Here is a 20,754-nt window from a genome sequence, read left to right on the forward strand (position 1 = left end):
CCAGGCCCCCACCCCCTTCTAGCATTCTCCTCTCCCATTCTTACCCAGCAAAATCCTTTCTGGAGTCCCTTGGTTATTTTCTGCACCTCAGGGTAATTGTAAAACCACCACTACCAGAGGGCAGCAGCATTGCAGGCATACTTCTCCCCCCCCTCCCCCCCTTCACTGCCTTGGGCCTCAGAGTCTCAGGAGGTGATCTAGCTACTTGTGGAGCTGGCTAAGCTGTCCGTGTCCAGTCCGGGCACCCTCCCCCCACCTTTCCTGGCCCGAGGGCCAGCTCCTCATCTTGAAGAACCTGTCTGGGGGCCCTCCCAGAGGCTATAGGGCCCAAGGGGCAGGTTGGACTGGATTCTCCTCCTGCCCCTCCCATCCTCAAGACAAAATCAGCCACCCCAAGACAGGGCCTCATTTGCCTCAGGAAGCTCCTGCCCTGCCCAGCACCTGTTCCAGGTTCCAGCTTCCAGCCCAGCATGGCATCTCCGATGCCTATCCAGACCTTGCCCTCCATCCTGATTCTGCTGGCAATCTTGGCTCCAGGAGCTGCAGGTCTCTGCAATGTTGGGGGTGGCGGGGGGGAGGGGCATGGGGGGGGAGTTCAAAGGTCTAGACAAGGGCCTTGTGCTTTCTTCCAGGGCTCTCAAAGGGGGTCTGGCTGGTTAGGAGTGGGGCTGGTGATGGCAGGCCCAAGAAGATAGAGAAAGGAAAAGTGGGAGAGGGACCGAGGCTCAGGGCAGGGGTGAGGTTGGGCAATGCCTGGCTCCTGGAGTCCAGGGTCTGGCTCCCAGGCAACTCAGAGGAGTAATTTAGCTTCTGTAGCCCAAGTCTGCCACCTGGTGGTCAGACTCCCAGGCCCGGCTGCTCTGCCAGCACTGCAGAGAGGAGAAAACAAGACTATACCCTTAGCAAAGGCCCCAAGGTGTAGACAGATCTGATGACTACCGGAGAGCTCATCTCCATCTGAGCTCCTTCCTGGCCTCGCTACAGAATTCAACATCTCCAGCCTCTCTGGTCTGCTGTCCCCAGCACTAGCGGAAAGCCTGCTAGTTGCTCTGCCCCCCTGTCACCTCACCGGAGGCAATGCCACACTGATGGTCCGGAGAGCCAATGACAGCCAAGGTCTGCCACCCTCTCCCCAGGTATCCCTCTGGTCCCCAAAGTCCCCTTCCTAGGACCATAGGACCACTCCTCCCCCCACCCCCCAGCATTCCTTCCCTCACTCGTATCCCACTCCCCCCCCCCCTTGCCCTCTAGAAGCTGTCCTTTCTCTGTGGGGCCCTCCAGAAACCTGACCCTGCCTTTTGCTCCCCATTTCCTGCCCAGTGGTGAAGTCCAGCTTTGTGGTCCCTCCATGCCGTGGACGCAGGGATCTGGTGAGCGTGGTGGACAGTGGAGCTGGCTTCACCGTCACCCGGCTCAGTGCATACCAGGTGACAGACCTTGTGCCAGGAACCAAATACTAGTAGGTATCTGACCCAGGCTTGGGGCACCTGTGAGAGGAGTGCCAGGGAAGTTGGGATGTAGGGTTGGTCAGCCTGCGGAAAGAGAGAGCATGTGAAGTAGAGGGTACAACGAAGGGGCATGGCTATGAAGGTGGGGGACCCTGGCTTGGTCTTTTCTCTCCTTGTCCCAGATACACACTGAGGGTTCTGTACTCTCTTGCTCTCTCTCCCAACCACCTACTCCCGCCCCAGCATTTCCTACCAAGTGCAGAAGGGGACAACTACGGAGTCCAGCAGAGAGATCCCGATGTCCACCCTTCCTCGTAAGTGCACTCCAACCACCTTCACCGTTCCTGACACATACGCTCAACACCTTTGCTTACCTCCCTCCTAGTGCTGAGTGCTGGACTGAAGACTCATCTATGCTCCAGTGAACTAAGGTCCCTCATGGACAGGGATGGTACCCTAATAACTCGTGTGTGTGTGTGTGCCTGTCCTTGAGCTTTTTATTGTTGTTGGTCATGGGTCTTCAACTCTGGGCCAGGGTGCTGTCCCTGAGCGCAGCTCAAGGCTAGTGCTCTACTACTTGAGCCACAGCACACCTCCGGTTTTCTGGTGGTCAATTGGAGGTAAGAGTCTTACTGACATTCCTGCCCAGGCTGGCTTTGAACTATGATCTTCAGATCTCAGCCTCCTGAGTAGCTAGGATTATAGAAATGAGCTACTGGCACCCAGCTTTGTCCCTGAGCTTTTTCCACTTAAGGCTACCATTTGTGTCCCAGCTCCATTTTTGGCTTTTTGGTGGTTAACTGAAGATAAGAGTCTCATGGACTTATTGCCTTGGACTGGCTTTGAACTGTAATGTTCAGATTGCAGCCTCCTAAGTGGCTAGGATTTCAAGCGTGAGCCACCGGTGCTGGCCCTCTAATAACTGCTGAATTCTCAGTGACAGGGTCTCCCTACATTCAGGTGTGAGGAGTCATTGGGCCCAGTGGTTGACTGGCCAGTTAGATGTTAACAGATGAATGAGCTACTGGTTAAGTGCCTGAATGAGAGCTGTGAGTCCCAAGGAGATAAAGGATCCTCCTGCCCACCACAGCCTCCCTCTTTCCTTCTGACAGGAAAGAGTATGGAGTCCATTGGGCTGGGAATGGCCCGAACAGGGGGCATGGTGGTCATCACGGTGCTGTTGTCTGTCGCCATGTTCCTGCTGGTTGTGGGCCTCATCATTGCTCTGGCACTGGGCGTCCGCAAGTGAAGAGCCTGCCTGCATGGTGACCAAGTCCAGCACAGTCTCTGTCCCCAGAGGCCTCCTCCCAGGCCTCAGCCACCTGCTTTCCTCTCCCGGCTTCCCATCTGTGCTCTGTCCTTCTTGGGGGTCCCCCACGTCTCACCTTCCAACACTCCCTACCATTCCCCTCCCCACTACTGTCAGCCATCTTTCCTCCCATCTTACCCACTCTACCCTCATAACAATCTCCTCCTCCCTTTGTGACCTTGGGTAGTTATAATAAAGGCTGACCTCCACACCTTGTGTCTCCCTTAATTAAGTCCCCTAAAGTGTGGACCTATATGTTTCCTTCCTACCCCAAGGCCCAGACTGGATCTTCTTATGAGGGAGGCAGGCAGGGGAGAGGAGAGGAGAGGAGAACCAAAACGCACATGAATCAAGGTTTATTCAATTCTTTGGCAGTGCAAGAACATTAGTTCTGTAACATTAGTCAATTCTATTATTGGTCTTTGTTATGTAAACATAAATATAAATATACACATACATATACATATAAAATGAATTTTTAGAAACTTTAGTTGTATTGTCAACTTTGGAAAAAGTATTCTAGTTTACTGTGTTAGCATTGTACAGAAATGAACAACCATATTGACAAAGGAACTTTAAACTGCACTCACTGCACTAAATATGTAAGGTCTCATCTCTGTGGGTTTGATTACAGAAACTAAATGTATTCACTAAATAGTAATTTAAAAATTCAATAAAAAATAAGTATAGTTGGGCGTCCATGGCTCAAAAAGAAAAAAAAAAAAAAAGTATATAGGACAGAAACAAAAAGAGCCAGGGCTGTAACTCAGTGCTAGAACACTTGGCCACACCTGTGTGATGTTCTGGGTTCTATTTATGGCACTGTATGAGAAAAAAAAAAAAGTAACATTATAAATCCCTTTTTTTTTTTTTGGTCCAGTTGTGGGCCTGATCTCTGGGCTTGGGCGCTGTCCCTCAGCTCTTCAGCTCAAGGCTAGCGCTTTACCACTTGAGCCACAGTGCCACTTCTGGCTTTTTATTTTCTGCTTATGTGGTGTTGAGGAATTGAACCCAGGGCCTCATGCATGCAAGGCAAGCACTCTACCACTGAGCCACCTTCCCAGCCCCCATGATAAATCACTTTAAAAAATAAAAATATGCAAAATCTACCAAACATGGAAAGAAAATCATTAATTAAATTTAATATATCTGAACAACAACAAAAAAGTATGTTTTGGAACCTGGCAGCTCCTGGGTCAGAACAGGTTCTGAGAAGTCCTAACACCACCACCATTTGACAGCGGTTATAGGAAGAAATGAGATATAAACTCCAATATGGAAGCTAGGCCTAAAAGACATGTACATACCTACAGTGCCCCTTAACATACATTTGGATAAACACAACATAATCCAAGGGACTACTTAGGGAGAGGGAAGGAAAAAAAGAAAAGTTTTTTGCTTTTCTTTGGTATGTGTGTATGTTGGTACTAGAGCTTGAACTCAGGGGCTAGGTGCTGTCCCTGAGTTTTTTTTGCTCAAGGCTGGTGCTCTACTTCTGTGTGTGAGCCATTGATACCTAAATTTAGTTTTTAATAATTTCAAATTTCCAGAAAAATAAACTCAAGCCGGGTACCTGTGGTTCATGCCTATAATCCTAGCTTCTCAAAAGGCTTAGATCTGAGGATCGTGGTTCACAGCCAGCTTAGACAGAAAAGTCTCTGAGACTCTTATCTCCAATGGATCACCAGGACACCAGAATGTGGCTCAAAGAGGTAGAGTGCTGGCCTTGCAGGAAAAGGGCCTAGGTCCTGAGTTCAAGCCCCGGGACTGACACACAAAACAAAACAAAAACACCACAATTGGGGAAGCTCAAAAAGCAAGCATGGCTGGATGGCTTGATCCCCGACACCATGAACATGCATGATGATAATAGGAAAACTCACCCCAGCCAGGCAAACGAAATCACCTTAACCCTCCCTCTACCACCTGCCTAGATGAGATCCTAGCTAAGCTGCGTAAAACCTGTGGGGCCGAGAACGTGGTTCCTCCCCTCCCACGATCCCCGGGCCTCTGTGGGCCGTGGCGGCGGCCGAGCTGGCGGCGGCCGTGGCTCTCCCGCGCGCCCGCCGCGCAGAGCACGAGGGCGCCGTGGGGGGCCCGGGCGGGAGGCCGGGGCCGCGCACACCTGCGCTCGCGCCCGCCCGGCCGGATATTGGCGCCCGCGCAGCTGCCACGCGCCGCCCGCCCTCGGCGCCCGCCGCGCCCGCCCTCGGCGCCCTCACCATGGACCTGCATCTGCAAGACCTCGACTTCTGGGCTGGCCTCCACGGCCAGGTCCCAGGGCTGCTGGACTGGGACATGGGCAACGAGCCCTTCCAGACCTTCACCACCGTGCACCTGCCCCCGGCCGAGCAGAAACGTGAGTGGGCGGGGCGGGCGTGGGCCCCGGAGGGCCTGCGGGGAATGGGCATGGGGGTTCGGAGGGCCTGTGTGGGGGGGGTGGGCATGGGGGTTCTCAGTCTGTGGGGGGGCGGGGAGAATGGGGAGTCTGAGAGCCTGGGGGGATGGGCATGGGGGTTTGGAGAGCCTGCGGGGGCGGGAGGAGGTGGGCGTGGGGCCCGGAGGGCCTGCGAGGGGATGGGCACGGGGTTCTGAGAGCCTGCGGTGGGGGTAGACGGGTGGGTGGGGGTGCGGCCTGGAGGACCTGCAGTGGGGAGGGCCTGCGGTGGGGGATGGGCAGGAGGGCCTGCAGTGGGGGATAGACTGGGGGGGGGGGTTCCGGAAAGGCTGAGGGGTAGGGGGAAGGCTTTCAGTGGGGATAGGTGGGGGAAGGTCTGCAGAGGGGGATAGGTGTTGGGGGAGGGTCTGCGATGGGGGATGGGTGTTGGGCGGGTTCCAGAAAGTGAGTCGTGGGATGGGGAGGGGCCCGCAGAGAGAATAGGTGTTGGAGGTCTGGAGAGTTGGCGGGGCGGGGAGACTGCAGGCAGCTCCTCAGAGCCCAGTCTCTCACTCCCGGGAGGATGGCTATCCCGAGTGGAGCACATTTTTGGGGTGGGGGGGTCCCCGAGGTCCCTGTCCCTCCCCCACCGTGCATTTACCGCTCAGGGTGGAGTGGATTGGTGCAGACTGGACACCCCCTGAGGGCGGCCACTCCCACTTGCCCGCTCCCCCTCCAGTGTTCTGGGCCTCTCAGGAGCCCTTCTTGGCCCTTGCTTGGCACACCGTGTGCTGTATTTATTTCCCTTATTTAATTTTTTAAAAAACTCTGCTAATGTTTGTTCATGCCTGAGTGTGTTGCCTGACTCATCCATGCACTCGATAGTTGCCCACCCTCCGGGGCTTTATCATTTGGGGCCTCAAGTGTAGGGTTTTTTTTGGTTTGTTTTTGTTTTATGTGGGATTTTTCTGTCTGTTTTTTTGGTCAGTCACAGGGCTTGAACTCTAGGCCTGAGCGCTGTTCCTGTGTTCTTTAGCTCAAGGCGAGCACTCTATCACTTGAGCCACAGCACCACTTCCAGTTTTCTGGTGGTTCATTGGAGATAAGTGTCTCATGGACTTTGTTGCCTGGGCTGGCTTTGAATGTCGATCCTCAGATCTCAGCCTCCTGAGTAGCTAGGATTACAGGCGTGAGACACCCGCGCCCAGTGCAAATGCTATTCTTTTGGAGAGATGCTGCTCATTCCGCCCCTATAGCCTTCACCAACTATACAAACCCTAATCCATTTGCTTGTGTCCTACATGCAGTCCAGTTCCTCCTTATTTCTTATAGTATGCCCTCATCTGCATTTTGTGTTGATGGGATGGGACTTGAGTTTTTACTCTGCTTTTATGCTCACAGCTGCAGGTCTACCACTCAAACCCTGCCTCCACTGTGGTGTTTTGCTGATTAATTGGAGATAATCTCTCCATCTTTTCCACTGGGCTGGCTTCAAACTGTGAAAGGAAGGGGTCCAGTTTCCACTTTTATAATTCCTCTTTCACCTAAATGGCCTTTGACTCTGTCGTATTTATCAGCTATATATATATATATATGTATATTTTAATCTATCTATATTACCACCCCCCCCATCCCTGAGCTCTCTTTTGCTCAAGGCTAGTGCTCTACCACTGGGGGTGGCTATTGGAGATAAGTCTCACAGACTTTCCTGCCCTTGAACTATGATCCTTAGATCTCAGCTTCCTGAGTAGCTACAATTACAGGTGTGAGCCCCCAGATCTACTTTATTATTTTTAAATATAAAATGTTATTGTTATTCAGGTGTTGTGCAGAGGAGTTACCATTTCATAAGTCAGGTAATGAGTACATTTTTTTTTTTTTGGTCTGGTTGTGGGGCCTGAACTCTGGACCTGGGCGCTATTCCTCAGCTCTTCTGCTCAAGGCTAGGGCTCTACCACTTGAGCCACAGCGCCACTTCCATCTTTTTTCTTTTTGCTTATGTGGTGCTGAGGAATCGAACCCAGGGCCTCAGGCATGTAAGGCAAGCGCTCTACCACTGAGCCACCTTCCCAGCCCTCTTTTTTTGGGACAGTGTCACCCTTCTACTTCCAGCTTGTTTTTTGGTTGTTTATTGGAGATAAGTGTCTTACAGACTTTTCTGCCCTGGCTAGCTTTGAACTGTTAACCTCAAATCTTAGTCTTCAGAGTAGCTAGGATGATACCATTGTGAGCCACTGGTGCCTGGAGAGATTTTCCAGTTTTGATGCTAGTACAGGAATAGTATCAATGGTCTTATAGCCAGCAAACTTGCAATCTGACTTGGTTCCTTTGTTTTGTTTCCGAGATAGGATCTCTCTATGCAGCTCAGGCTGACCCCAAATACTCAATCCTGCCTCAACCTTCTGACACAGACTACTGGGGTTATAGGAGCTTACCACCATGCCTGGCCCACAGTTGCTGTACTTTCAGTGGTTTTTTAAGGTGGTTATTTGTTCATTTGCTACAGGGTCTTGATATGTGGCCTAGACTGGCCTCCAACTTGAGATTCTTCTGCTTCAACTTTCCAGGTTCTGGGATTACAGGTGTGCACCACCACATGGAGACTTGTTAGTGCTTCTAATAATTTGTATATTGGTATTGTATGTTTTTCTCTATTAATCATGTCTTTGTGTGATAGTTTTGCCTTTTTCTTTCCAATGTAGTAGCTATACCTGTATCTTCTGTTTTTCTAGCAGCACTGTGTTGAACACTAGCAATGTGATGGACATCCTTTCTAACTATTGAACTCTCTGATAATGTATCATCATTTCCCAAACAAAAACCTTCCATGTAACATGACTGATGGCACTGTGGGCACAGAGAGCAGGCAGCTGTGAGACCGTGTTCAGGGGTTAAGAGCAAAGAGAATTTAGCTTTAGGCATGTTGAAATTGAAGCCAGATGTGGTCCTTCACACGTCATCCTAGCACTTGGGAGACTGAGGTAGAAGGATTACTGATGGGAACGAGGAGACAGCTTTCCACATCAGACCTCACTGCTCTGGGCACTGGGACTGGCTTCTCCTGTAACTGACTCCCAGCTGTCCCCCAGTGGCAGCCCCATCTTTCCAGTAGCCTCGCCCCACCCGTTCCCCTCTTTATCCTCTTAGAACCCCCATCTGTGCAAGTAGCACTCAAGCTCTCTCTCTCTCTCTCTTTCTTGTTCTCTCTCTCCTCCATCTCAAGTTTTCTTTAATAAAGCCCATCTGTTCAAGTCACTCCTATTCCAGACTCTTCACTGTTCACTCTAACTTCCAACAGTTCCTCTACATTTTCTGTTGCCAAAACCTGGGAGGAACTCACTTCACCTTTAAACACTGTCCTTACAATTACAAGTTCCATGTCACTAAAGAGTGATTTCATGGGCTGGGAATGTGGCTTCATGGTTAGAGTGCTTGCCTAGCATACATGAAGTCCTGGGTTCAATTCCTCAGTACCACCTAAACAGAAAAAGCCAGAAGTGGTGCTGTGGCTCAAGTAGTAGAGCACTAGCCTTGAGCACAGAGAGGCTCAGGGACAGTGCCCAGGCCTGGACCAAAAAAAAAAAAAAAATTAAAATTGTTTGAAGTGTATGCAGACAACTCAAGTAGCAACTAGCAGCCAGTTGTATGGGTAAACTAACAGGGAAATCTGGTGTGGACGTTAAGGATTTATGGGTGGGGACTGAAGCCATGGGTGTGTGTGAGATCATCTGGGGACTGAACTTGTGAAGTGACAAGAAAAGCATGCAGCCTGGGTCTCAGTGGTAGAGCACAGCTGCAATCCCCAGCACCACTGTCCAGGGAGAATGGGCTGGAGGCGGGAGGAAACCCAGCCGTGCCCACTTAGCATCAGTACCTCCCAGGTCAGGTCCACACCTGCTTCCAGACACCCAGCAAGGCCCAGGAGCCTCCAGTCACAGTAGAAACACTGCCATGTCTTGACTCTCTTCTTACTGTGTTTTTGCCAGTTGCCAAATACAAACTCAGAATAGTTGAACCACCAGTATTGCCTTTGGATAAAAAGTATGAGGCTGATGAAGATGGTGAGTAGAGAGGTATGCTGGGGCCCAGGGGCATCTAGAGCCTGTGAGCCACGTCAGAGACTCGCTGTCCCCTTTTTGTTCTGCACAGACCCAGATATCGAGCCCAACCTGTGGATGTGGGTAAACCCCAACATCGTGTACCCACCTGGCAAGATGCAGGTCAAAGAAGCTAAGTGGGCACGTCCGTCGAGCCCTCCTCTCGCCTCCCAGCGATCTGTGAAGAAGGAGGAGGACAGCTGCTCAGAGGCCACAGAGGAGCAGTTGCAGCAGCCTTCCTCCAGCTTGGGGTCACCCTGTGAGAAGCCAAAGCTGAGCCAAGCTGCTGCCCCTCCCCCTTGCCCCTGGGAGGTACGGATGGTGTGGGCTGGCAGTAGGCAGGGTGGGCCCGGGGATGAAAGCATCATCCTTTGGGTTTCTTAGAGACAGGTTAACAGGTTTAGGGGTGACCTGCTTCTTTGGGCTGGGGAGACTCCCAGATATTGGTCTTAGACCATTCCCCTCCAGCCACTGTACCCTAGAAAGAAAGCCAAGGAGTCAGGACCAGTTCCTGCTCTGTGCCCCTCTAGCTTGCAGAAGAGGAGGCAGCCCAGCACCAGGATGACAGCTCCTCTGTGGCCCTTGCATCCGCTCATCTGAGGGCCCCCCTCCAGAGCCGGAGGCTCCGGCAACCCATCAGCTCAGAGGGCAGGCTCTGGCCCCGGCCTCCCCTCAATTACTTCCACCTAATTGCCCTGGCACTAAGAAACAGCCCTCCCTGTGGCCTCAACGTGCAGCAGATCTACAGCTTCACTCGGTATGCGCCTGGGGACGGGAGGGACAAGGCCCTGGGTCTCATGTTTTCTAGTCTGCCCCTGACTTCACTGACTCAGTTTCCCCATTTGGGTCTGAGGACCTATGCCTCCCCAATTCTCTTTTTTCAGGCAAATAGGGGCCTGCCCACATACAAGAACACAGCTACCCCCATCCCCAGGCTTTTTTGTCTTAGCTCTCCTGTAAAATACAAATTCACCCCCCAACCTGCCTGTCAAGATTAGCCAGTGTAAAGTCTGTCTGTCCTAGGACTGTCCTGCCAGGTGCAGCTCTCTGAATCCCAGGGCCCTGGAGAGCCAGATGGGAAAAGGATTTGAATGTAATGCTGGGTGTGCATGCAGGTGCTCACCCCTGCTCACACAGAGCTGGAACCCAGGGCCTCACACAAGCTGGGCTGTGCTTTAGCTGAGCCACAGCCCAGGACCTTCATTCAGCTATCGACCATAGTCAAGTATCCATGAGTACATGGGAATTTCTCAGACGGTTTCCTAGTGTTAGAAAAAGAACCCAATCCCTCAGACTCTCCTTGTCTGCTGTTTCTGCTGTAGTCAGAAGTCCTAATCCCCAAGGAGGGAGGGAAACCAGCCTGAGGCTGGGGGTGAGGGAGGGGGGAAGGGGAGACAGTGACCTAGACTTACAAAAGAGGGGAGGGGTAGGTTTTCTCCCCTGCTTAATCAGCAGAGGGCAGTTCAGGGCCAGCTGGGCATTACCCCCCTTGAGAGAAGGACTAGGCCCCAGGGGAGAAGGCTGGGGAGTAAGGTCTCCCCCACCCCCAGCAAATCTTTGCCTTTCCTCCCTGTCCACAGACAACACTTCCCCTTCTTCCAGACGGCTCCTGAAGGCTGGAAGAACACGGTCCGTCACAATCTCTGCTTCCGAGACAGCTTTGAGAAAGTACCTGTCAATATGAACATGGAGGCCGGCACGCGGCCTCGATCCTGCCTCTGGAAGCTGACTGAGGAGGGACACCGCCGCTTTGTGGAGGAGGCCCGTGTCTTGGCTTCCACTAGGATGGAACGCATCCAACAGTGCATGAACCAGCCAGGTGTGAAGCCTTGTCACGCGTGGGCCCAAAGGGGGGGGACCCAAGGCTGAGTGTGGCAGTTTGGGCTACACTTGGGGGCATCTGTAGAAAGCCGAGAGAAATCTGGCTGTCTGACAATACCTGCCCGTGGAGAGGCCTCCCCAGTGACCTGGGGACAGGGACTTACCTACAACGGACTGAGAAGCAGCCAGGGGCAGCTGGCTGCTCATGCCCTAGGGGAATGGTGCCACAGACAAGGGCAACTTGGCCCTTCTAGAGCAGTTCAAGAAGCCACAGAATCTTGAGCCTTAGAATCTTGAGCAAGGGGAGGAGCTGGCCTGTGAAAGAGCACTCCAGATTTGGGGAACAGCAGTTCCAAACTGCAGGTTACTTTGAACTTCTTTCTTTTCTTGCAGATATGATGCCCTTCCTCTTTGACCTTTAAGAAGCATAAGTTCCATATGGCTTATTAAAGTTTCTCTGCATATTATATGTGTGTATGTGTGGTCTTTGTAGATGGGGTTCAGTGCCCACTGCATGGGTGAAAATGGGGTGCCTCTCGAAGGTGGGTATGCTTCTGAGGCAGCAGTGGGGCAAGGAGGGCTCTGTGCCTTTCCTCCTCCAGGGCCCTGGACCAATTCCTGTTTTTCTGAAAACTGTCTTCAGAAAAGCTAACTTGCCAGCTCTGAAGTGTCACCCACTCATCAACTGGTACTGGTTAAGGAGCTGCTGCTCAGCACAACAGGGCAGGCCTCAATAGAAACTGCGGTAGGAGCTAGTGCACGGGATCACACAAGGGCTGTAGGAAAAAGGTTTAAGGAAATGAGATGCAAGATGGGACATAAGGGGTTTTTGAGATAGGATTTGGCTGAGCATCGCAGGTTGGCTTGGGACTTGAGATCTGTCTACCTCAGTCTCTTGAGTGCTGGGACTACAGCAGTGAGCCATGATACCCAATTTTTTTTTTTTTTTCCCTGAGACAGGGCTTTCTTTTTTTCTTTTCTTTTTTTTGTCGGTCATAGGGCTTGAATGCTGGGCTTGGGCGCTGTCCCTCAGCTCTTCAGCTCAAGGCAAATGCTCTACCACTTGAGCCATAGCACCACTTCTGGTTTTCTGGTGGTTCATTGGAGATTAGAGTCTCACGGACTTTCCTGCCTGGGCTGGCTTTGAACCTCGATCCTCAGATCTCAGCCTCCTGAGTAGCTAGGATTACAGACGTGAGCCACCAGCGCCCGGCCTGAGAGACAGGGTTTTCTATATAGCTTGAACTCATAATTCTCCTGGTTACAAGCATGGATCAATATACCCAGCTTGTAGCATCACTTTATTTATTTACTTAGTGCTGTCCTAGGCCTTGAACTCTTGCTCCACTTTACTCAGAACCTTCCCAGGAATGGAGGCAGAGGGCAAGTTCAAAGACAACCTTCAGGGAAATCCCCCAGTTTCCTTGTTAGGGTTGCTGGGATTAAATTTATATGCTATCATGATTGGCTTCTGGTGTACTTTTTTTTTTGTACCAGGGCCTCAATTTTTTTTTTTTTTTAATTTCCATTGTGGTGCTCAAACTCAAGAGTCTAGATGCTGTTCCTGAGCTTTTTTGCTCAAGACTTGTGTTCTATCATGTTTAGCCACAGCTACACTTCTGGTTTTCTGGTGGTTAATTGAAGATGAGTTTCAGAGACTTTCCTGCCTTAGCTGGCTCTCAACCCCAATCCTCAGAGCTCAGGCTCTTAGGAGTGCAAGCATGAGCCACCAGCATCCAGCTCCTCAAGTTTTCTTGACTTAATGGCTCTGCTGGTGTTCTACTACTGAAGCCATGTTCTAGCCTTGTTTTTGTTTTGTTTTTATTTTTCTGCTATTAGTTGGAAGTAAAAGTCTCAAGGACTTTTCTGCCTTAGCTGACCTGAAACTGCCACCTTTCATATCTCAGTCTCCTGAGTAGAATTACAGCTGTGAGTCACTAGTACTTGGCTTATTTGGTAGCTTGGTGCTACCAATTAGCAGGATGGTAGCTGCATGTTTTCTGTTCTCCGTCTCTGAACAACTCTGACTTTAAGGAGACTATTAACTGCAGACCACTTGGGTTTTGATAGTTTTAACCTAATTTGACACCTAATGGACCACTGGGTACAAACTGTTAACATTCCCGCATGAATCTAATTCCTTCACTTGAGCTTTTCCAAAGGTTCTGGACTATTAGATATAACCCCACTATTTAAGCTTTTCAACTATTAACAAAAAGATGCCTGGTGTTGTGGTATACTCCCATAATCCCAGCACTCAGCTGAGGCGCGTGGATTACATCAGGAGTTCAAGGCCGGCCTTGTCCACCTAGCAAGTTCCAAGCAGGCCTGTGCTATCTAGTGACATCCTGTCCTAACTGTCGCACAAAATGACAGGCGTAGCAAAGGACCCTGGAATTCTGGGGCCGAGATGTGGCGCAGTGGGAGGGAACTGGCACAGCTCGCGTGAGGCTCTCAGCACCAGCCAGCACCACGCACACGAAAACAGAAACTCCCCCACGGACGGCTCTGGGAGGTTCCACCGAGGTCAACATTTCATTCTTCGGGTAGGTAGGAAGCGCTTACCTGTGCCAGAGAAAGCCCAGGGCTCCGCGGAAGCTGCAGGTCCCTCGGGCCATCTCTCGGAGCCTTGTAGGTAAAGACTGTGGCTCCGGAGCGGGAGCGGAAGATTCCAGGCACAGAGAGCTCTCCCGAGGCTGGGGATGCTCAGCAGGACCGGATACACTGGGGTGTGGCAACAGGTGTACGCGGGGAAGGCCCAGGAAGCTGGGAATCGTCTGGAAAGAGGCTTTGACCCCCCCCAGGCCTCGCCTTTCTCGCTCTTCGCGCCAGCGCGGCCCGACCTCTCGCCACAGGCGTCGGGAAACGCCGGCCACCGCACGTGGTTTTCCGAAGAACGGCGGAAGTTGGGAGCCGAAAACGCGCGTCCCGCGCAGCCGCAGAACAGGTTGCAGTGACGACGGCCGGCCGATAGGGGGCGCCAGGCCCCCTGCGTCCCGCCCTGCCCCGCCCCGAGGGGTCAAGGGTCAAAAGTAAGTTGATGGCGGCGAATCTCCTGCTGGTGGCGGAGGTTCGTGATCCAGAGCTGATGGCGCCGCCGCAGCGCTGCCCTCTGTGCCGCCAGACTTTCTTCTGTGGCCGCGGGCACGTCTACAGCCGGAAGCATCAGCGGCAGTTGAAAGGAGCTCTGGAACGACTCCTGTCCCTGGTGCGGACGCGGGGCTCGGGGCGGGGATGCGGGGCAGCGCGGCGCGGGCCCGCGCGGCTGTGCTCAGCCCAGCCTTCGTCCCCGTAGGTGGAAGCGGCCCGCAAGGCCATCCGCGCCGCCCAGGTGGAGCGGTTCGTGCCGGAGCACGAACGATGCTGCTGGTGCCCGTGCTGCGGCCGCGAGGTGCGGAGACATCTGAGCCACGGAAACCTGACGGTGCTGCACGGGGGTCTGCTGGAGCACCTGGCCAGGTGGGCGCGGGACGGGGGTCTGCTGGGGCACCTGGCCAGGTGGGCGCGGGACGGGGGTCTGCTGGAGCACCTGGCCAGGTGGGCGCGGGACGGGGGTCTGCTGGGGCACCTGGCCAGGTGGGCGCGGGACGGGGGTCTGCTGAGGTACCGGGGGCATTATCGGTCTGCGCAGTAGAAACTTTATGGCCGCCGCGGTCCAGTAGTGAGTCACTCATTGCCCACCAACTCAGCTTCATTGGAAGAAGAGAGAGTGGAGATCTTGAAGAGCGGCGGTAGTACTCCTCTGCCTTGCTTGTCCAGGGCAGGGATCCCCTGCCAGTATGTTATTTAACCTAATGCTCAGATTCCCATGATCAGAATCTGAGATGACTCATCATTGTCATTTGCAGCCCAGAACACAAGAAAGCCACCAACAAATTCTGGTGGGAGAACAAGGCTGAGATCCACATGAAAGAGAAATTTCTAATCTCCCCCCAGGACTATGCACGGTAAGTCCTTGGTTGTGGTTATTAGCAAAGATGAAATAGCCGCGTTGATTCTTTCAATCTTTGCCAGTTATGAGATTTTTTTTTTGGTCGGTTGTGGGGTTTTAACTCTGGGCCTGAGCTCCTCAGCTAAAGGCTAGTGCTCTATCAGTTTGAGCCACAGTTCTATTTCTAGCTTTTTGGTCGTTAGTTGAAGAGTCTCTTGGACTTTCCTGCCTGGGCTGGGTTTGAACTATGATTCTCAGATCTCAGTCTCCTGAGTAGCTAAGATTCCAGGCCTGAGCCTACAATCAGTGCCTGACTGAGTAATTGATTTTCTCAAGTGTGATAGCCTAGAATATTACTGCTCTTGGAAGATGCCTGCCAGAATATTTAGACTTACATCTCATGTTTTGGCAAAAGAGGTGTAGATGAAGGGGATATGACCAACATAGTAGTCTTGATAAGATACATACAGAAGGGTGTTTAACATTCTTTTGTGAGTTTTATCAAAATTAAAAAAAAAATAATGTACCTAAGAGCTTTTCACAAATGATGGGCTGGGGTTCTAGGCCGATTTGTCCCTTTTCTTTTAGATTTAAGAAATCTATGGTGAAAGGTTTGGATTCCTTTGAGGAAAAAGAAGATGAGGTGATCAAAGAGGTAAGGCTCTGAAGAAGCCCATCTCACGATACTGACCCCCATGATGCTGAACTGGTCTGAGCATCCTTTCTCCTACAGATGGCAGCTCAGATCCGTGAGGTGGAACAGAGCCGGCAGGAGGTGGTCCGATCCGTTTTAGAGGTTGGTTTTTCTCCGAGGATCCAGAGCAGTATCCAAATCCACTTATCCCTGCTTTCCTAGATCCAGCCTTCCAACTTGCAGCTCTTCTCAGAGAAGTCCGAGACTCCATTCCTATCTGCTTGGCTTGAATCCCCTGTGTGCCAGGGGCAAGCCTGGGCCATGGTGATGTGGGTGGGACCTTCCATGATACTAGAATCTGGAGTGTGGGGGCATGGCTAAGGTAGGCTCTTAAGCACCTTAGACACATTTATTTTTCCTGAATCAAACTCAGCCTCAGGCAGAGCCAGAACCAGAAGAGGGCTCTTCAGCACCAGGAAGCTGGAAGGAGACAAACAGGTAGGAGTCGGGATACATCTGGCCTGTGGGCTCTGTATGGCTTACAAGGTCATTTGGTCTATGATGGGACGCATGCAGCTGCTCACCAGCTGCCTATATTGGTAATTTTGTATGACCTGGAAAAATGGTACAGCCAAATAACTGATGGCAGGAAAAAGGTGGCTTTTTTGTTTTTGTTGTTTTAATGTAAGATGAGTGGGGAATGGGAGGAACAGACCTAAATGTTTCTATCCTCATGGCCCAAGAACCTCACCTGGCAGCCTGGCTCCCCGTTTGTCTTTCAGCCAAATAGCCTGCAGCTCACAGCAGCCCTCACAGCTGGACCTGCAACCTGCTCCTGAGCTCGACTGGATGGAGACAGGCCAACCTCTCACGTTCATTGGTCGTCAGGTACAGTGGACTAGCAAGCCAGAATGCCAGAGTCCCCTCAGTCTCATGATAATTGCCCACCTGGCTTTCCTGCCATGGGTACGGCACTATCCCACACTCAGCTCACTTTCCAGAACATGTAAATTTGCCCTATTAACTGTAACTCCTGTCTCAATACTGGGACAATTTCTACTCGCCCTGTATCACCTGCCCTGTCAAAACCCACACTCCAGTGTTGAGATGGTACTGTAACACTTCCACTCATACTTTTCTTCCTCTCAGCATTGTCATCTTTGTACAGGTCTTAGTTGTCAAAACTGGTCATCTATTACAAACAGATGTGGCACCATTTAGTTTTCAATATACTATGTGTAAAGTAAGCCTCTTTCACAACTCTCTCTATATATATCTTAAGACATTCTTCTAGACACATCCACTATTAAGACCGAGAGCCTCTAGAGACCAGGACTGTCCAAAAGACTTAGTGTACACTCTGCAACAGGATTAGCATTGCAGTGGTTTCTTCTCTGGCTTTATCTTATCTTAGATCTTTTCTCCATTTCTACTACAGGATACACCTGGAGTTGGTAACATCCACTCAGGTAAGGCCCCAGTGTTTCTAAAACTAGTAGTTGAAACCCCAGAATCACTTTATTAGTCAAATACAAATGAAAGTCTTAATCACTCCCTCCAACCACCTTAAAATGTTAGACTGATTATACTAAGTGTTGGGCAAAGATATAGTGAAAACAGAACTTTATTATACCCTTGATAGAAATGAAAAATGAGGGGCTGGGAAGGTGGCTCAGTGGTAGAGCACTTGCCTTGCATGCATGAGGCCCTGGGTTCAATTCGTCAGCACCACATAAGCAAAAAGAAAAAAACCGAAAGTGGCGCTGTGGCTCAAGTGGTAGAGCACTAGCCTTGAGCTGAAGAGCTGAGGGACAGTGCCCAGGCCCCATGACCAGACCCCCCCCCCCCCAAAAAAAATGTAAAATGATACATTGGGAAAAAAATGACCAGCCTTTCCACATCTACCCACTCAAGACAAACTCTTTCACACATGTATGTAAATGTTAATGGCAGCCCAAAATTAGAAATAATCACAATGCCCATCTACAGGTACCTGAATTAACTGAACATATTACATACGTAACAAACACCAGCAGTTACGAGAAAAGACAAACGCTTTACTTAAAAAATACAGGCACCAAAAATGTGCAATTAAGCACCATGCCTCAAGCCTATAATCCTAGCACTGCTCAAAAGAAAGCTGAGGTGCTGGAATGTGGCTTACTGGTAGAGTGCCTGCCTACCCTGCCTGAAACCCTGGGTTCAATTCCTCACTACCACAAAAGCAGAAAAAAAAAAGTGGCATTGTGGCTCAAGCAGTAGAGTACGAACTAGCCTTGAGCAAAAAGCAGCTCAGGGACAGTACCCAGGCCACCCAGGACTGGCCACAAAAAAAAAAAGGGGCTGAGGCTGGTGGCTAATGTCTGTAATCCTCATTACTCAGGGAGCCGAGATCTGAGGATTAGGATCTAAAGCAACCCAGGCAGCAGTATGTGAAAGTCCTTAATTTCTCTAAGCACCAGAAAGCTCAGGCAATGAGTTCAAGCTATAGGACCAGCATGACCAGCATGCAAGTACACAAAAATAACAAGGGCTGAGACCTGAGAATTTCATTTCCAAGCCAGATCAGACAGACTAGAACAAAGTATAAGCAAGTACTTTTTCAAGTCTGTTTGAAACTAGTTGAAGACCTTTAATATCTTAGCGTTTTTTTTTATCTCATTCCCCAGTACCACTAAAAGTACTCTTAATTCTGGGTTGGGTCTTTCTCCAGGTGCCACACCTCCTTGGATGATCCAAGATGAGGAACACAGCTCTGGAAACCAACCAATAGGACCTTCCTATGAAGAGTTTCTTAAAGAGAGTAAGTTCAGAGCTGTTGCATGAGGAGGGTGAAGTAGCACATAATCTAAAGCACAGGCAGTGTCTTGCCTGGGCTATGCATTCACGAAGCCAACTAAATCTGTTTCCTTATTGCAGAGGAAAAGGAGAAACTCAAGAAACTCCCCCCAGACAGAGTAGGGGCCAACTTTGACCACAGCTCTAACACCACTGCAGGCTGGCTACCCTCTTTTGGCAGAGTGTGGAATAATGGGCGCCGCTGGCAGTCCAGGTATGGGTCCATTTGGGACTCCAGCCTGCCACTGTCTGGAGTTGTCACCATCCTGTTAACCTTTATTTCCTTTCAGGCATCAGTTCAAAACTGAAGCTGCAGCAAGGAACAAACAGTCACATACAGAAAAAAGCTGATTATTCCCATCCAGATATTCTTCTAGTCATCACCAGCTGGAAGTCACTCATACATATGACCAAATACTTTACAACTTTATAATTGCTTCTCTTAAAAAACGGACACACTCATTCACTGGTGTAATAAAGTTTTATTTTTCCAAATGTACAGTTGATTGGATCTGTTAAAAGAAAAATTAAGAATCAGAACCAGAGCCTTGAAAAGGAATGTATACTTGTACATTGTTAAAATTCTTGGGTCTGTGCTCACCTGTTCATGCATCTTCACCAGCGGCCGGGGCATCTCCACCTTTAGTATTTCTAGTGTAAATTACTTGAGCTCTGTGCTTTGAGACTAACTTGATAAGTCCTAAGGAAAAAAGAGCAAAGCTTTCACACAGTAGTACTTAGTTATACTATAAACCTTACACAACTGTTAATTCTACTTGCAACTAAACTAAATGTGGCACTCAGACCCATTACTGAATTTTAGAAGTTCAAGGAGTCGGTAAACAATTACACTGTGAAACCTTTTTACATTTTAAACTTTCTCAATACAATAACTTAAAGGAGCAATTGCTGGCTTAAGTGGTAGAATTGCATAGCAACTCTAAGCTTGATTATTCCCAGCACTGGAGGAAAACATTTCCTCTTGACTGGCATTGGTGGCTCATGCCTGTAATCCAGCAGGGGCTGAAAAGTCCCTGTGAGACTCATCTCCAGTTAGCTACCAGAAAACTGTAACTGAACAGTGGCTGAAAATGGTAGCGAGCTAGCCTTGAGCTAACAGTACTCAGGCCCCAAATATAAGTCCCACGACCGACCAAAAAAAAAAAAGCAAAGTTTCCTCTTAATTCTACATGATTTCAGACCAGGCTTTCTTGGGGAGTGGGTCGGTGGACTGAGTGCAGGGTCTCCCACTTCTTTTCTCTAAATCTCCCCCAAATACTTCCCCAGGAAAAGTAGGACAGGTGAGTCTTGACAATTGAATCCCTGAAAGCCCTCCTCACCTTTACTAAGCAGCTCCTGAAGGGCTGCCCTGGCTAGGGAGCCACGAATCTTCAGCCTCTCAGAAACCACAGCAGGGGTTATGAGTTTATAGTTCGGAACTTCCTTACAAAGTTTGTCGTAAGTGGCTTTGTCAAACAGGACGAGGTTGTTGAGTTTATCCCGAACTTTGCCTTTGGACCACTTCTGCTCACAAAAGCAAGGGAAGCCAGTCAGTAATCCCGACAGAAGCGCTCGTCTCCCCTCCCCCCCAAGCAACAAGCGTCTGAGAAATCCACGGGTGGCACGGGTGCAACATCCCTGGGGCTTTGAACACCTGTAACATCAACGCATCTGAGCAGATGCTCTACTGCACTTATTTCAATGGCTTAAGTAACGCGGATTATCCCGTCCTTCACACGGAGACGCAGCTGCGGGGCCCGTCACCCCTACCTTCTTCTTGGCCTTGCCCCCAGACTTGTTTACTGGGTCCTTGTCTTTCTTGGCCGACTTCCCGGCATCTTTCTTCTTCTTGTCGTCCTTGGGCGGCTGTGGGGAGGAAGCGGGGCCGGGGGTGCTGAGGCGGGCCCGCGCCCCGCCGCCGCGCACGTGGGGCAGTCCCCGCGCGCCGAACCCCCGCCCGCACCCAGGGGCCCTCCGGCGGGGCCGCCCGCACAGCAGCCCGGCCCCGCCCGGTACAGAGAACCACGTCGCTTCGCACCCCAAAACTCACCATCGCAAGGCCTGCAGAGCGGGAGAGACCGCTGCGGCTTCGTCAAGATGTCGGACAGAAAGGAAGTGCTCCTCTCCGACAGGCCCAGAAACCTCAGGCCGCCGCAAGTACTTCCGGGGCGAGGGGCGGGGCCACGCGGAGGAAGTTAGGACGGGAAGGGGCGTGGCTACGCTCCACACTTGACGCGGTCGCATTGCTCTACCCGGGAACTGGGGAACAGGAACAGGAAGCGACTTGCCAGGTCCCGGA

General features: G+C 50.9%; 4 protein-coding genes across 6 annotated transcripts; 3 read left to right on the forward strand and 1 right to left on the reverse strand.

Moving 5' to 3' along the window:
- Nucleotides 1-390: 390 nt before the first annotated feature.
- Upk2 (uroplakin 2) lies at nucleotides 391-2,956 on the forward strand. 2 transcript variants are annotated; one of them, XM_042682887.1, is made up of 5 exons: nucleotides 391-546; nucleotides 985-1,116; nucleotides 1,321-1,459; nucleotides 1,692-1,762; nucleotides 2,561-2,956. In XM_042682887.1, the coding sequence occupies exons 1-5, from the start codon at nucleotides 471-473 to the stop codon at nucleotides 2,695-2,697; spliced, it is 555 nt and encodes a 184-aa protein (XP_042538821.1). In that variant the 5' UTR covers nucleotides 391-470; the 3' UTR covers nucleotides 2,698-2,956. The 2 variants fall into 2 exon arrangements, with proteins under 2 accessions (XP_042538821.1, XP_042538822.1); XM_042682888.1 differs by having other exon boundaries at nucleotides 1,024-1,116.
- A 2,024-nt stretch (nucleotides 2,957-4,980) lies between these two features.
- Foxr1 (forkhead box R1) lies at nucleotides 4,981-11,474 on the forward strand. Its single transcript, XM_042683022.1, has 6 exons — nucleotides 4,981-5,116; nucleotides 9,121-9,195; nucleotides 9,284-9,543; nucleotides 9,762-9,988; nucleotides 10,812-11,050; nucleotides 11,446-11,474. Exons 1-6 carry the CDS (start codon nucleotides 4,981-4,983, stop codon nucleotides 11,472-11,474), a joined length of 966 nt encoding a protein of 321 aa, XP_042538956.1.
- A 2,616-nt stretch (nucleotides 11,475-14,090) lies between these two features.
- On the forward strand, nucleotides 14,091-18,954 carry Cenatac (centrosomal AT-AC splicing factor). 2 transcript variants are annotated; one of them, XM_042682775.1, is made up of 11 exons: nucleotides 14,091-14,260; nucleotides 14,348-14,511; nucleotides 14,901-14,999; nucleotides 15,572-15,638; nucleotides 15,717-15,779; nucleotides 16,051-16,115; nucleotides 16,400-16,505; nucleotides 17,056-17,086; nucleotides 18,331-18,420; nucleotides 18,537-18,669; nucleotides 18,746-18,954. In XM_042682775.1, the coding sequence occupies exons 1-11, from the start codon at nucleotides 14,093-14,095 to the stop codon at nucleotides 18,804-18,806; spliced, it is 1,047 nt and encodes a 348-aa protein (XP_042538709.1). In that variant the 5' UTR covers nucleotides 14,091-14,092; the 3' UTR covers nucleotides 18,807-18,954. The 2 variants fall into 2 exon arrangements, with proteins under 2 accessions (XP_042538709.1, XP_042538708.1); XM_042682774.1 differs by having other exon boundaries at nucleotides 18,537-18,954.
- Nucleotides 18,929-20,616, reverse strand: Rps25 (ribosomal protein S25). The gene is made up of 5 exons (XM_042682778.1): nucleotides 20,506-20,616; nucleotides 20,226-20,321; nucleotides 19,796-19,979; nucleotides 19,057-19,155; nucleotides 18,929-18,967 (listed from the first exon to the last, which is right to left on the reverse strand). The coding sequence occupies exons 1-4, from the start codon at nucleotides 20,506-20,508 to the stop codon at nucleotides 19,061-19,063; spliced, it is 378 nt and encodes a 125-aa protein (XP_042538712.1). The 5' UTR covers nucleotides 20,509-20,616; the 3' UTR covers nucleotides 18,929-18,967; nucleotides 19,057-19,060.
- Between the last annotated feature and the right edge of the window lie 138 nt (nucleotides 20,617-20,754).

The sequence above is a fragment of the Dipodomys spectabilis genome, unplaced genomic scaffold, assembly GCF_019054845.1.
Source record: "Dipodomys spectabilis isolate Male_0828 unplaced genomic scaffold, ASM1905484v1 ptg000076l, whole genome shotgun sequence".
Lineage (NCBI taxonomy): Eukaryota > Metazoa > Chordata > Mammalia > Rodentia > Heteromyidae > Dipodomys > Dipodomys spectabilis.